General features: G+C 33.9%; 1 protein-coding gene across 17 annotated transcripts in view; it reads right to left on the reverse strand.

The window, feature by feature from the left end:
• The window catches only part of LOC117324246 (calpain-B-like), a 67318-nt gene that overhangs the window by 18767 nt on the left and 31925 nt on the right, over nt 1-16626 (reverse strand). For 5 of the 17 annotated variants that reach the window (XM_033880004.1, XM_033880003.1, XM_033880002.1 and 2 more), the window contains 12 exons: nt 15640-15808; nt 14933-15013; nt 14321-14421; nt 13320-13397; nt 12893-13065; nt 12190-12350; nt 8026-8243; nt 7425-7461; nt 4827-4901; nt 3697-3750; nt 2492-2506; nt 1053-1196 (listed from right to left, as the gene is read on the reverse strand). In XM_033880004.1, the coding sequence (XP_033735895.1) occupies nt 1053-1196; nt 2492-2506; nt 3697-3750; nt 4827-4901; nt 7425-7461; nt 8026-8243; nt 12190-12350; nt 12893-13065; nt 13320-13397; nt 14321-14421; nt 14933-15013; nt 15640-15808 (1306 nt within the window). Of the gene's footprint in view, nt 1-1052; nt 1197-2491; nt 2507-3696; nt 3751-4826; nt 4902-6357; nt 6418-7424; nt 7462-8025; nt 8244-12189; nt 12351-12892; nt 13066-13319; nt 13398-14320; nt 14422-14932; nt 15014-15639; nt 15809-16626 lie in introns of all 17 variants that reach the window. The other 12 variants (XM_033880017.1, XM_033880016.1, XM_033880005.1 and 9 more) reach the window with 11 other exon arrangements.

Here is a 16626-nt window from a genome sequence, read left to right on the forward strand (position 1 = left end):
AATATTGGTCCAGGTCTACAGTAACATCCCCACAGTCTACATCTACCCCTAATATTGTTCCAGGTCTACAGTAACATCCCCACAGTCTACATCTACCCCTAATATTGGTCCAGGTCTACAGTAACATCCCACAGTCTACATCTACCCCTAATATTGGTCCAGACCTACAGTAACATCCCCACAGTCTACATCTACCCCTAATATTGGTCCAGGTCTACAGTAATATCCTGACACTTTCCTGGTTATATATAGGCACCTGATGTAAGTCTAACTAGATCTACTGTTTTTCTGTTGTTCTATCAACATAGAATTTAATAAAATTCTAGCAAAGCAAGAGGGACAGGAAGGAAGCAGTATTGTGTATATCTGGCCATGTTTTCTAGACTCTATACAAAAACAATTGTTCACTACTAGTAACATCTTAAGATTTGATTCTCCAGTCAGAAGTGAATGGTATAGGACTACACACAAATGTATCTGCCCCGACTACTGTAAGTGGGATTTTGAATTGTACTCCTTTTTCCTAAATATTATTCCCCTCACCCGCATTCTTTCATATTGGTAAATGATAAGCAAATATGAATTTATTGAACCTGATACCATGCTATGATCATGTAGCTTAGAGCATGCCACAACCCCAACCCCCCCTCAAAAAAAAAAAGGTCGCCATGCCATACTGAGGAGGCATGAGACTCTACACCATATGTCCTTGATTCAGATTATTGAGGGCCACAAACTCTAGCTAAAGGATAGAAGATCTACTTACAACCACTGAATACTTTTAAATTAACAATCAAGATTAAGTGTTTATGAAATGTATGTAATACAAAATAAGGAAAAAGAAAAAACCCAAACTGAGGAGCTATCTGTATGCCAATAATTATAATATCAAAATCATAATACAAAAACCCAATAAGCCCAAATCCCCCACTACTGTTCGTTAGGTCAAGAGATATATTTAGGCCAGAAAAGTTTAGACATCCACAGCAGTAGAGAGTATAGACAGGAAGACTAGCACATGATCCGGTAGATATAAACAAGTAAAGGGTTACATTGAGAGCGTTGTATAGAACCTCTAAGGCTTCTCGCCGGGACATATGGTCATAGTTTCTAGTCGGCGCCTTTCGCCTAGCACTAGATGGCGCTGTATGACCTGACCTTGATGAAGGAGGATAATGATGAAACTTTCGATTGCCCTTGAAACATAAATGAAAAGATATAATGTTGAAGACAGTTGGAAATTGAGAAGTGATATAACACTAGTACTGTGCTGCCGTACTAAAACTATACACAGGAGGAATGTGTTACACAAACATTACATAGTATGGTATGCACTCCAGACTTTTTCACGTAAAGTAACTCAAAATCAGTTTAAGGAATCAAAGTGTCAAACAGGATCCAATGTATCTTTAAGATTCACAAACTTACAAAAGTTTCCTATCTTGTCTCAAATCATTATCATAGACCACAGCCATTTCAGATTTCAATATAATCTTTATATTACATTAGTTATTCATTAATTATTTTACTTTTTGACAAAAATTATACAAAACAATCTTTCACATGTCATTGTAGTAATAATGTTCTACAGTTGGTAAAGTATACTAGTCTGATTTTAATATTTTTACAGAAGCATGCATAGGATATACCACTCTATGCATACAAGTTATATTCCCTTGGACAGCTGGGTAAGAGAACACTTCAGTTTAGATTGTTTTGACCTCATTCACCTTGATATATTTACAAGTCCACAGTCAGAATGCTTTTTCTCAAATTCAACATTAAAGATACATCATGCTTGTTGAGTAAAAACCAATCATACGAAGACAAACCAAGATGGAAACCACTATCATCAGCAAGATACTGCATGTTAAAATAGCAACTGATCAAGCTTTGTCGATCGTCTGGATACGTTAAGACAATTATGCAATAAGATATCTGTTTCGTTTTTGTTTTGTTGTTTTTTTGTGCTTTTCCAGAACATTTTCAAACAGTAGGTCACTTAAGACGTCATCTCAGGTGACCTAAAATCGTTTCCATGCATGTGTCTATATGCATTGACTTGCTGCATAATTCATGCATACACAGCAAATCCTGATATATGTTTATTAGAGTGCAAAATCATAACATACGTCATTCAAAAATGTACATTCTCTGTTGATATACATGTACGTAAGACTGCCCAGTCTGAATGCATCAGTTAATTATACAAGTACATACAATTAATACAAACACCCTCAACCTGAAACACAGCTATTAAATACTGATGTCTTCTTATCATGATATAAACTCATTCATATAATTCATGCGTATTTGCATTTCAAGCATTATCTCATACATATTCAAAACCATTAGCATATCATTAAATGTACAAGTCACTTCCTCATGTAAACAAGCCAGCCTCACACGGGTCAATGAAAGACAGACAACAGGAAGACAGATATCACTGCACTCTGACACAGTGTTAAGTTGTTGTAAGTAGTTCACTTACTCTGGCGGCCGTCCTCTGTAGTAATCAAATCATAAACACAAAATCAGACAAACATTTAACAAAGGTAAAAAAAAAACAAATAATGTATTACAAAATCTGAAATTAATCTACTGGGAGTGAAATAATATCTGGAGAAACTGACTACAACAGAGATAATATCTGGAGAAACTGACTACAACAGAGATAATATCTGGAGAAACTGACTACAACAGAGATAATATCTGGAGAAACTGACTACAACAGAGATAATATCTGGAGAAACTGACTACAACAGAGATAATATCTGGAGAAACTGACTACAACAGAGATAATATCTAGATAAATCTACAGAAATAAAAAGCAATATAAGATTTCTATGTATTCAAAATGTGATCTATTTTATAGGTCTGAGTATATAGCAAGTCTAACACTAAAACACAAGATGTATTTATCTAACAGAAATGAATAATATCACCAGTATTAAGAGTATTAATTCTATTTGAAATACATTGTACACAACTACTGTTTTTTTCACATTAATACACATCACACAAAACAGAGGGCTGAACATGTTTCCCTACTAGAGGGTGAAGGAGCATGCTCACACCAGACCTGCTGGGAATGTCTACACAACATCCTCGGTATCATAGCAATCTTATACATCATGAAGCAGGTCAACCAATGGGGAATAACATGTTCAAACATGTTCTGTAATATTTCCACCGATCTCCTGAGGGCGAAATTATTTGGCTATAGGATTTTTGAGAGAGTGGAAATACTTGCTAAAAGGGTTTTTCAGATGGTATAAATCTTCGGTATAATCAAGCAATGGGTATGAAGTTTTTTGTGGCACTTGTTGTTTGGGGAAGCTTGAACATGTACCAGGTGTTAATTACCAATCAGAAAATCCATTTAATCTTGCCATTCATCTGTCAAACAACAAACAGCATACTGGCAGAATTCTGACATAGGGAGCAAAAAGGGAAGACAACTCTTTAGAAGAGAGGATAATAGTCCAAGTAAGGACAACAGAAACAAGAGCAGACAACTCTTTAAAAGAGTAAGGTATACAAATTATTAAGGGAAACAGTGAAAAGGTCGATTTACAGGGTAAACAGGGGTATACAGTGATCTGGAACCATGGGATGACAGCTTCATTAAAGGAAAGACAACTCTGGATCAAGTTTGGATCATCCTGAAGAAATTTGAAATCAACATTCCTGTACCTCTGGGACAGGAGGAACTGGTGTTGGTTCATTGACCTCGCCTTCAGACGCTGCCTAGTATACAAACATTACATAAATAAAGAGTATATTAGGAGTTGTAATACCAAACAAATGGAATGTCTAGTAATGTCACACCAATAAAATCAACAGGTGTCTAGTAATGTCACACCAATAAAATCAACAGGTGTCTAGTAATGTCACACCAATAAAATCAACAGGTGTCTAGTAATGTCACCAATAAAATCAACAGGTGTCTAGTTATGTCACCAATAAAATCAACAGGTGTCTAGTAATGTCACCAATAAAATCAACAGGTGTCTAGTTATGTCACACCAATAAAATCAACAGGTGTCTAGTAATGTCACCAATAAAATCAACAGGTGTCTAGTAATGTCACCAATAAAATCAACAGGTGTCTAGTTATATCACACCAATAAAATCAACAGGTGTCTAGTAATGTCACCAATAAAATCAACAGGTGTCTAGTAATGTCACCAATAAAATCAACAGGTGTCTAGTAATGTCACCAATAAAATCAACAGGTGTCTAGTAATGTCACCAATAAAATCAACAGGTGTCTAGTAATGTCACCAATAAAATCAACAGGTGTCTAGTAATGTCACCAATAAAATCAACAGGTGTCTAGTTATGTCACACCAATAAAATCAACAGGTGTCTAGTAATGTCACCAATAAAATCAATAGGTGTCTAGTAATGTCACCAATAAAATCAACAGGTGTCAAGTAATGTCACCAATAAAATCAATAGGTGTCTAGTTATATCACACCAATGAAATCAACAGGTGTCTAGTAATGTCACCAATAAAATCAACAGGTGTCAAGTAATGTCGCACAAATAAAATTAACATGTGCATCTTGTAATGTCACACAAATAAAATTAACAGGAACAGGTCAAGTAATGTCACACCAATAAAATTAACAGGTGTCAAGTAATGTCACACCAATAAAATTAACAGGTAAATGTCTAGAAATGTCACACCAATAAAATTAACAAGAAACTGTCTAGTTATGTTAATAAAGGGTTCACACTGATCACCATATTTGGCGAAGAGAAATATTATGTACAATAGGGAGACAATCGTCTACGGTCCGCAGGCTTAAACTACTAACGACTGGTATCTCGACAGCTGACTGATGTGTGGGAGGGGCACAGGCTACCGCAGGCACTGACTCTGGAGTCGACATCTTTGTAGAGAAATGTTCGATCATTTTCAGTATATATCATCCATTAGTTAAAATTATACAGATTTGACCTGTGTCATCATAACAAAGAAACACTATATTCATTATCGGGTAAAAATAATCATCAACTTACTCCTGATCAAATATTACACAATATTAAAAATAAATATATAGAACAGAACAAAAGTACGGAATGGACAAAACAAAATATACAGTTAGTAATAAAACCATAACAAAAGGTCACAACACAAATCAAAGCAGGGGAAAATAAACAAAATCAAACTTCTTCATTTTGAAATTTTATAAAGAAAACTTCATATCAAAATCATTTGAAATGTAAAGGATAATGAAAAATAAATAAAAGCTAGATAAAAAGATAAAATAAAAAGAAATTCTATAAAATCATTCAATTTTTCAACGGTACTTCAGATGAAAGAATTTATGTAAACATTTGGCGAGATCAAGACTGGTGTTGATGAGACCAGTCATAGACTACACCTGAGGTTGTATGTATACATGTACCTCAAATGTGTCAGTTTAGACAGGTTTCACTGTAAACAGAAGCTCAACATTATTTGCAGAATCTTATGTCAGTAGAAGCTCACAAGGAAAAGGATAAAATGCCTGGGGTTATCTCCCTTAGACCAAAGAGGAAGCTCAATGCAGAATTAAAGTATTTCTAAATCTCGTCCTCACTTTCCCTGCTGATAAAGAAATAGCATATGGTTGTTCTCTGTTATAAGATAGGTAAACCTGTATATTCAAAAGTTCTGAGTCTTTATCTTGCCCTCAAACGTAGGAGTAAAATGAACATATAGTATGAGTCACATCAAATGAGATCAACTTCACAGCTAAAGATCCAACTGAATCCTAAAAATATTTTCATTTTTATTTAAAGATTTTATCCCATCATTTTCACCTAAGGTATCTCTTGAAGCTAAAAACTGCCTTGATATTGTTTCTTTTTTCTTCTAATTGTTTCTTTTTAGCAAAATGATTCCAAAAACATTACATCATCTTCAATAGTAAAGTTCTGCCAATGTCAAATGAGTCATCCCCAGAATAAGCTCAGTAAAGACATCCAGACAAAGACACTGTCAGCTACTTTTTTGTGTGTAACACTACAGGATTTGACACCAGTGAAGAATCATTAATACTGAGAGCATTTTACTTACAAATCACAGGCGACTTTAAAATCAAAATAATTAAAAGAAACATGCAGTATATAATCTGTACTCGAGAAATAACGGAAAAATAATCTGGCAAAAAATAATTTGACTTCTTGTCTAAAATAACAGTTTTACCAACAGAGAAATCACTTAAAAACTTGTGAATTCAAACAATTTATGTGTAGATTCAGGAAGCAATGCTGTAATTTTTCAAACCACCTCAATCATCTTGCTAATATGCACAGTCTAGCAAGAGTTTGGAAGACAGCTGTATCACACGTATAACTTACGATGACCTGTCCATCCTTTGTTGTATATACATTGTATCGTTCTAGACTAACGAGACTGCTCTGTGATAGACAACACACACCAAGTATAAATATTCATAGACACATGCATTAGCTACTGCAATGAAATCCATTATAGAAAACTAAGATCTCTCATTTTTGTGAGCTCAAAGTTTGGTGCATTATCAATTTGTGGCTCACATTTGCAATCACCACTAGCTACTGCATATAATGTGCTATGATAAAATAAAATCAATGTTTTTAGCACAAAAATAAAAGATAGTAAGATAGCCTCTGAACTATACGTTTAAATACAGTACAGCGATATATCTTATCAGCACCGCCAGGGTACTTCTTTATTACTTCTTTATTTACTGTTAATTGTGTGTTTCATCAAGACTGCGAAGACAATATGGTGTCTACTGAATTACACTAATTAAGACAAAATAGTTAGCTGATATACTTATCCACTTATCTACCACTGTAAAGTACATCTTTAACATCTTCAACATGCCATATCAAATGAATGTAACAAAAATGTAATATCATCATAAAAAAATAGGAATAGAAATTAATTCATTTTACATAAATTCAATAATTATAATTACAGGAAACATATTGAAGGGGAAGAATACACTGGAATGTTTCTTTGTTTTTACATTGTGTCTTCAAATGATGTTACTTTGGTCACTTTGACCCATTTAGTGGAGTCACAAACAGGTAAAGTATAGACACGTTGAACTCTGACGACTAACACTGTCAGTACGGTTCATGCATTACCATCTAACAACTAATAATATACAAGAAGCTTACACAATGTGATTACAGGCTTAAACACATTACGTATGACTATATAAACATACAGAAATCTTATAATACATCATAGAAACAGAAAATTATAGTTAAATCTGAACGTAGAAAAATAATACTGAGGGTGCAGTAATGGAAAATATAGGTGTAAAAGTAATTGTAGACTGGGGAATATATACAACATGATAATAAGTCTGACTACTAGTATCAGCTGTAATAACAACTGTATCTACTGTATATTAAAACACAACAGTAATTACCTGATCCTCAATCATACCAGTCTCCTCGTCCATTTCCCTGTCAACAGAATAGACCATAATTATCTCCCCTTTGACCATATATCATCTTAGGTCACCAAAATTACCTCCCCTTAACCAATCACATTTTTAATATCGCTGCCTACACATTAAGTTTGGGTTGATTTTTTTTTCATGCATAAGAAGACAAAAAAATTAATAGAGAAAAAAAATTTTACTGGTCCCAATTTTGTAATGAAATACAACATGTCTCAGATTTTCTTTTTTATATTTAGAGAGCTTAAAATCCAGAAATCTTATTTGAAATGGAAGAACAAGATTTATTTAAATTTTCTCAGGTTGAAAATGGCCATACTTTTAATTGACTGCATGACTCTTTATTTTCTTACATAGTGAATCTTTTACTTTGTATCTACCATTGAAACAACAGGAGCCTATACAGGTGACTAGAACTCTACAAGGACTTAATAAACCTGTGTCCACAACATAACAGGTGTAATTGGCATTATGACACTACTGATTGGGTAGTGAAGAGTTAGAAGACTCTACAATGGTTCCATAACGGGATAAAATACCCAAATCTCATTTAACAGTCTATACCTACCCAGTCTGGTTTGCTTTTTCTGAGAAGATCCTGACAAGGTACTCTCCTTTCTGGTGAGGTTCAAATGTGGACGGGATGATGACATAGGTACCAGGAGGCAGTTTGTGACGGCCACAGATCTCACGCATGTTGATGAAGGATGGAGACTTGGCTGTGGATGCGTTGTATTTGAAGAACTTCAAATCCAGGGGACCATCACTTTCCGCATCATCCTTCATCTAAACAAAATTAAAACAGACTGTGTAAAGCATTAAATAAAATGTTTTTCTTGTCAATATCTTCATTGATATGTCAGACAACACACGTAAGTTTTTTTGTTTTTTTTTTTCAAAAATAAATTGCATTCTGATCTATGTTAAGTATCAAACAATCATTTACTCCTGTAAAATATGAATTAGTAATCTATTTGTCAAATCAAATATAATTGAATAAAGGATGTTGTGGCTCAAAATGATATACCTCCCACCACCATCATCCATAAAATAAAGCCATCAGGTTCATGAGGTATCTAGTACACCAGATTTTCTGAAAGTGGTCTTGTGTGTTCTTCAACCTTTAAGCTTGACTGATGATCACCAAAGTCTAACCAGGTGTAAAACTTGTTGTGATGTTACCAGGTTTTGTAAATATGAACTAAATCTGTCCAGGAGTTCAGGAGTTGTCTGGTACACAAGCTTTGCATGGATGCACATTAGCATACACCAAGTGATTACTATATATACCTCAGTAGAGGGTATAAAACTCTTAATATATCACTATATATACCTCAGTAGAGGGTATATAAACCTTTACTACATCACTATATATACCTCAAGTAGAGGGTATAAAACTCTTAATATATCACTATATATACCTCAGTAGAGGGTATATAAACCTTTACTACATCACTATATATACCTCAAGTAGAGGGTATAAAACTCTTAATACATCACTATATATACCTCAGTAGAGGGTATATAAACCTTACTACATCACTATATATACCTCAGTAGAGGGTATATAACCTTTACTACATCACTATATATACCTCAGTAGAGGGTATATAAACCTTTACTACATCACTATATATACCTCAGTAGAGGGTATATAAACTTTTACTACATCACTATATATACCTCAAGTAGAGGGTATATAAACCTTTACTACATCAATATATATACCTCAAGTAGAGGGTATAAAACTCTTAATACATCACTATATATACCTCAGTAGAGGGTATATAAACTTTTAATACATCACTATATATACCTCAAGTAGAGGGTATAAAACTCTTAATACATCACTATATATACCTCAGTAGAGGGTATATAAACCTTTACTACATCACTATATATACCTCAGTAGAGGGTATATAAACCTTTACTACATCACTATATATACCTCAGTAGAGGGTATATAACCCTTACTACATCACTATATATACCTCAGTAGAGGGTATATAAACCTTTACTACATCACTATATATACCTCAGTAGAGGGTATATAAACCTTTACTACATCACTATATATACCTCAGTAGAGGGTATATAAACCTTTACTACATCACTATATATACCTCAGTAGAGGGTATATAACCCTTACTACATCACTATATATACCTCAGTAGAGGGTATATAACCTTTACTACATCACTATATATACCTCAGTAGAGGGTATAAAACTTTTAATACATCACTATATATACCTCAGTAGAGGGTATATAACCCTTACTACATCACTATATATACCTCAGTAGAGGGTATATAACCCTTACTACATCACTATATATACCTCAGTAGAGGGTATATAACCCTTACTACATCACTATATATACCTCAGTAGAGGGTATATAAACCTTTACTACATCACTATATATACCTCAGTAGAGGGTATATAACCCTTACTACATCACTATATATACCTCAGTAGAGGGTATATAACCTTTACTACATCACTATATATACCTCAGTAGAGGGTATAAAACTTTTAATACATCACTATATATACCTCAGTAGAGGGTATATAAACCTTTACTAAATCACTATATATACCTCAAGTAGAGGGTATAAAACTTTTAATACATCACTATATATACCTCAGTAGAGGGTATATAAACCTTTACTAAATCACTATATATACCTCAGGAGAGGGTATATAAACCTTTACTACATCACTATATATACCTCAGTAGAGGGTATAAAACTTTTAATACATCACTATATATACCTCAGTAGAGGGTATATAAACCTTTACTACATCACTATATATACCTCAGTAGATGGTATAAAACCTTTACTACATCACTATATATACCTCAGTAGAGGGTATATAAACCTTTACTACATCACTATATATACCTCAGTAGATGGTATAAAACCTTTACTACATCACTATATATACCTCAGTAGAGGGTATATAAACCTTTACTACATCACTATATATACCTCAAGTAGAGGGTATAAAACTTTTAATACATCAATATAAAACCTGAACTCTCTAAAGTGCTCAGATCTATACAACGTCTTCATATCTATCAATATATGTGTAAAATGTAGCAGTCGTTCACAATTGACAACAAAGGCATTTGATAGTGTTTAATATCAGTTTGTATTCTACGATTAGGAAATATTAATTTACAGGAACGAACCTTTTAATTCATAAAACCATCAAGAACAATTGCCATTATTCTTGATAAGAGAGGCAGCACTCAATTTTAAACATTGAAAGTAAACCAATGAAACTGATTATTGAAAATAATCTATTCAGTTATAGACAATCACTTATTATTGATGATAATCAATCAGTTATAGACAATCATTGATTATTGATAAAAATCAATCAGTTATGAACAATCACTGATTATTGATAGTAATCAATCAGTTATAGACAATCATTGATTATTGATAAAAATCAATCAGTTATGAACAATCACTGATTATTGATAATAATCAATCAGTTATAGACAATCACTGATTATAGATAATAATCAATCAGTTATAGACAATCACTGATTATTGATAATAATCAATCAGTTATGGACAATCACTGATTAGTGATAGTAATCAATCAGTTATGGACAATCACTGATTATTGATAGTAATCAATCAGTTATGGACAATCACTGATTATTGATAGTAATCAATCAGTTATAGACAATCACTGATTATTGATAGTAATCAATCAGTTATAGACAATCACTGATTATTGATAGTAATCAATCAGTTATGGACAATCACTGATTAGTGATAGTAATCAATCAGTTATGAACAATCACTGATTATTGAAAATAATCAATTCAGTTATGGACAATCACTGATTATTATTAATAATCAATCAGTTATGGACAATCACTGATTATAGATAATAATCAATCAGTTATGGACAATCACTGATTAGTGATAGTAATCAATCAGTTATGAACAATCACTGATTAGTGATAGTAATCAATCAGTTATGAACAATCACTGATTATTGAAAATAATCAATTCAGTTATGGACAATCACTGATTATTATTAATAATCAATCAGTTATGGACAATCACTGATTATAGATAATAATCAATCAGTTATGGACAATCACTGATTAGTGATAGTAATCAATCAGTTATGAACAATCACTGATTAGTGATAGTAATCAATCAGTTATGAACAATCACTGATTATTGAAAATAATCAATTCAGTTATGGACAATCACTGATTATAGGTAATAATCAATCAGTTATAGACAATCACTGATTATTATTAATAATCAATCAGTTATGGACAATCACTGATTATTGATAGTAATCAATCAGTTATGAACAATCACTGATTATTATTAATAATCAATCAGTTATAGACAATCACTGATTAATGATAATAATCAATCAGTTATAGACAATCACTGATTATTGATAATAATCAATCAGTTATAGACAATCACTGATTATAGATAACAATCAATCAGTTATGGACAATCACTGATTATAGGTAATAATCAATCAGTTATGGACAATCACTGATTATTGATAAAAATCAATCAGTTATGGACAATCACTGATTATTGATAATAATCAATCAGTTATGGACAATCACTGATTATTGATAATAATCAATCAGTTATGAACAATCGTGAAAATGGAACTTTCTTCCATCACTGAAGCATGCCTCCTCCAGAGACTCTTAACAATACAGAGAACAATAACCTTGTAGATGACATAACCAATGGTTAGAAGGTCCAGTCCTTCCTTTCTCTGCTTCCTTCTGTCCTTCTGCAGAATTCCGACCAGCATGGTACAGAGGTCATCTTCATCATCGTCAGGGTCCACCAATGTCACTTTGTATTGAGGGTTAGTCCAGAATGTATCTAGAGTGAAGATGTTTTATTTTTTATTTTCTAAATGGCAAATATGACACTATGACACCCTGCTATGTCCCATCTATCCTCATAGCTAACAGTTATAACAGAAGTACTGTTATGGTACAAAGCTAGCCTCACATTGTATATCACTATACCTCAAACAGGAATTAGGGGGTGATTTCACCAATTGGAATCTATATTGCAATACATGTATAATGATATTTTCAGAAAAAAATATTGTAATACTTAAGGTAAAATAGATATATTTTGAAGTAGACTTTGCATTGTAGAAAGCATTGAAACTATTATTATGAAACATATTCAACTAGGGGAAATAATAGCTAACCCCCATGGCAGGTAGGTAAGTCCAGTAAGGAACATTGAGACAACCAAAAAGACAACAAATATAGACAAAATGACACCAATATATTCTCCTCTAAAAAGGACATCAAAATGACTCTGACTGGAGGGTGCCTAATCTGACTGGAGGATGCCTAATCTGACTGGAGGGTGCCTAATCTGACTGGAGGGTGTCTAACCCCTCTTACCCAGATAGTTCCTACAGCCACCCGCGTTGACCCTTGGGATCCATTCTCCTGATTGTGTCTGGGACTCCCAACGTTTGCCTCCACTCTGTACCTCATCTTCATCTAGAGAGTCTGGACCCAAGTTACAGATCTCAAGCTTCTGGAAGTTTTGTTTCCAGTCAGAAAATGACATCCTGTCAAGAACAGAAGTCATGAGTTTAGTCATAGAGAGATGCCGACAGAGTATCAGTATTTTATCAATCATGCTATAGAAACAAAACTAATTACAAAATGCAACAGCCGAATTAAACTCTTCAAATTGTTTAACTTTTTACTTGGTGAGGCAGCACTTCCTGCTTAACTGTTGGACTTTTTACTTTTTAGGTCAACACTCAGAAATAATAAATATACCAACCAAACAAAACAATTTCTTTAAAACATAACTCACCAAAATTCACCATCATCATCAAATGTAAGACCAAGGTTCTGCTTTTCTTCCTCTGGAATGAATCTCCACTCCTCAGACCTAGAAAATTATACACAACATTCCAGTCACACATTCTAGATTCCACAAGAAGATTACATCAGATATTCATGTATACATTAAGAACAAAATGTTACCAATATCAAATACTTGTAATATTATACAACTACTGTATAGTCTTTTGATAAGATTGATACATGATCTTATTGACCGGAAGAAAATATAGACTAAGGACAAAGTCTGAGACTGATATTTTTTCAGATATGACCGAAATAACTTTTTATCAGGAATCACCCTGTATATATTATCAAAATCACAAATTCCAAAAAATCATGCTTTCTGATAAGTGAAAAGAAAATTCATATGCATTAGTACATCTGATATCTTATAAAGTAATTTCTGAAAATCTAAGGTCTTTAACCAAAATACAGGAAAAAATGAAATTTCATGTAATCTGGAGGGTGTGTTGAGATGCCCATACTACAATGCAACTATATTCAAGGTCTGGTTCAAAACTTTTAAAGACCATACAGATTCCCAGTATCCGTAATATCAAGAGTCACTGGAACATAAATTGTGGATGGTATTCAGTAGATGAAGGGTGTGTCCATGTTTTGAAATATCCACTATGTGATCCAACTACAATTGTTCAGTTTTTAGATTTACACTTTTTGTTGAGCAATAGATCTAAACACAAAACTTTAAAAGTGAAATGCTAGCAAAAGAAAATTCACTTGTATTATCTGAAAGGTAATTCTGACTTGAAGAATGGTCTTTAAAAGTTTTGTGTTCAGTTTCCCAAAAGTATGCGAGAAAAAGTAACACCAAAGTCTCACCTCACAGACAAGACAATTATCATTTTCACATTTTCATCTGCTCCAAGTTTACCTTACCTTAATTTTTGTTTGTGTTGGGGTGAAAATTGATAAAAGTTTCTATTCTATTTTAATGTAGATTAATCTTACTCGTCACTCCAGGCTCCTTTCCATTCTGCCTCGTTTCCCCAGGGGTTACGAACCCTCACCATGGGGATACGACCACTGGTGCGGGGTGTCTTAATGTCCACCTACAAAGAACCAACATTTGAACAAAATCAAATTCACAGAAAAAAAAAATTCATAATGGAATAAGTAAGAATCTCCATGTTAAATTACTATTATTATATGAGAGGATAACAGATTTCAATCATTCACATCTTTATGTTCTAATGAAATATGCACATATCATAACAGTACATGAGACAAAAAGGACCTATCCCTTGGGTGAGGCATCAGTATTAGGACAAAATATGAAAAGGTTTCCTTCAATATCTTTAGTTATCTTCAATACATCGTCCTGACAGTTATCTACATATCTTTTTGCAATAAGCTTTTACCTTCCTTAATAATCTAAAAGTACATTTTTTTTATGAAAGAATATCTGTAGAGACAGACATTATCATTCTTCTAGTCTATTGTGGCATCACAGTCGCTGCTGAAGTACAGTGTTAGGGTAATTTCTGCCTGGTGGACAAAGAAAAGAAATCACATATCTATAGCTATCAAATTTGTTTTTTGTCCTGGGTTACTACAACTCACCAACTTGACAGCAGTGATACTGTATGCATGTCCCATCACCAGCCCGTTATCTAGAACAGCTTCCAACTGGGACGGGTCAGCCTGCGTCACCAACAAAAACATGTTAATTACTGCTGTATTGTAAACAAAACAATGTCATCTCAGTTAGAAACAAGTTTCCACATGACATATAATTAAACTTGTTTTACATGTTTGTTCCATATGTAAATTTTTACGGGTTTCAAATTTGTCATTCCGATAAGCATAATTGAAACTTATACCTAAACTCTTAAGATTTTCATACAGTGTTAGAAAGTACAATGTTTAAATTGTAAAATGGTATACTAAACTCTGTACCATTAAAGAACTCCTAAAGTACAGCAAGGCATGTTAATGCTGTTCCATTACATCTCAAATCAGTGTTTAAGCTTTTGTAAAACTATGAGCATATCTAGATCATGTAGGAGTTTGTGTTCTATAGTGTATTCTGTGTTAAAACTGAATTGCTCCTCATACATTAAGTTAACCTTTAATCAAAATGATAACAGAATAATCCTGGTTGAATTGATCATGAATCCTCTACAAATATCCAGAGATGACTTATTCTATTGTGTATCTGTAAATTCAAATTAATATTTTCAGATACTTTTTAGTAGATACTGCTTGATTAGCAGGACATATGACAGGTTTTTCATTAACACAGAACTGAGCTGGAACTGATCACGTACATCAATAGAACATCCCATCAGAGAGCCTCGATCACTGGCCTTCATCATGATGGTGAGCAGTTTGTCCTCGGGCTTCCTCAGGTCAAACATCTCTGTGACACCGCCAGTGAAGTCTTCCATGGCCTCACAAGTACTACCTCCCTTCAGGGACTCGTAGGACCCCTGTAACCTGTAACACAACCAAACAGGAATATAGACCCCCTGTAACCTGTAACCCAACCAAACAGGAATATAGACCCCCTGTAACCTGTAGCCCAATCACACAGGAATATAGAACCCCTGTAGCCTGTAACCCAATCACACAGGAATATAGAACCCCTGTAACTTGTAACACAATCACACAGGAATATAGAACCCCTGTAACCTGTAACCCAATCACACAGGAATATAGAACCCCTGTAACCTGTAACCCAAACACACAGGAATATAGAACCCCTGTAACCTGTAACCCAATCACACAGGAATATAGAACTCCTGTAGCCTGTAACCCAATCACACAAGAATATAGAACCCCTGTAGCCTGTAACCCAATCACACAGGAATATAGAACCCCTGTAACCTGTAACCCAATCACACAGGAATATAAGAACTCCCTGTTAGCCCTTGTAAACCCAATCAACACAGGAATATAGAATCCTGTACCTGTAACCCCAATCAACACAGGAATTATAGAACCCCTGTAGCCGTAACCCCAATTCACACAGGAATATAGAACCCCTGTAACCTGTAACCCAATCCACAGGAATATAGAACCCTGTAACCTGTAACCCATCACACAGGAATATAGAACCCCTGTAAACCTGTAACCAATCACACAGGAATATAGAACCCCTGTAGCCTGTAACCCAATCACACAGGAATATAGAACTCCTGTAGCCTGTAACCCAATCACACAGCAATATAGAACCCCTGTAACCTGTAACACAATCACACAGGAATATAGAACCCCTGTAACCTGTAACCCAATCACACAGGAATATAGAACTC

The sequence above is a fragment of the Pecten maximus genome, chromosome 3 (assembly GCF_902652985.1).
Source record: "Pecten maximus chromosome 3, xPecMax1.1, whole genome shotgun sequence".
Taxonomy (NCBI): Eukaryota; Metazoa; Mollusca; class Bivalvia; order Pectinida; family Pectinidae; genus Pecten; species Pecten maximus.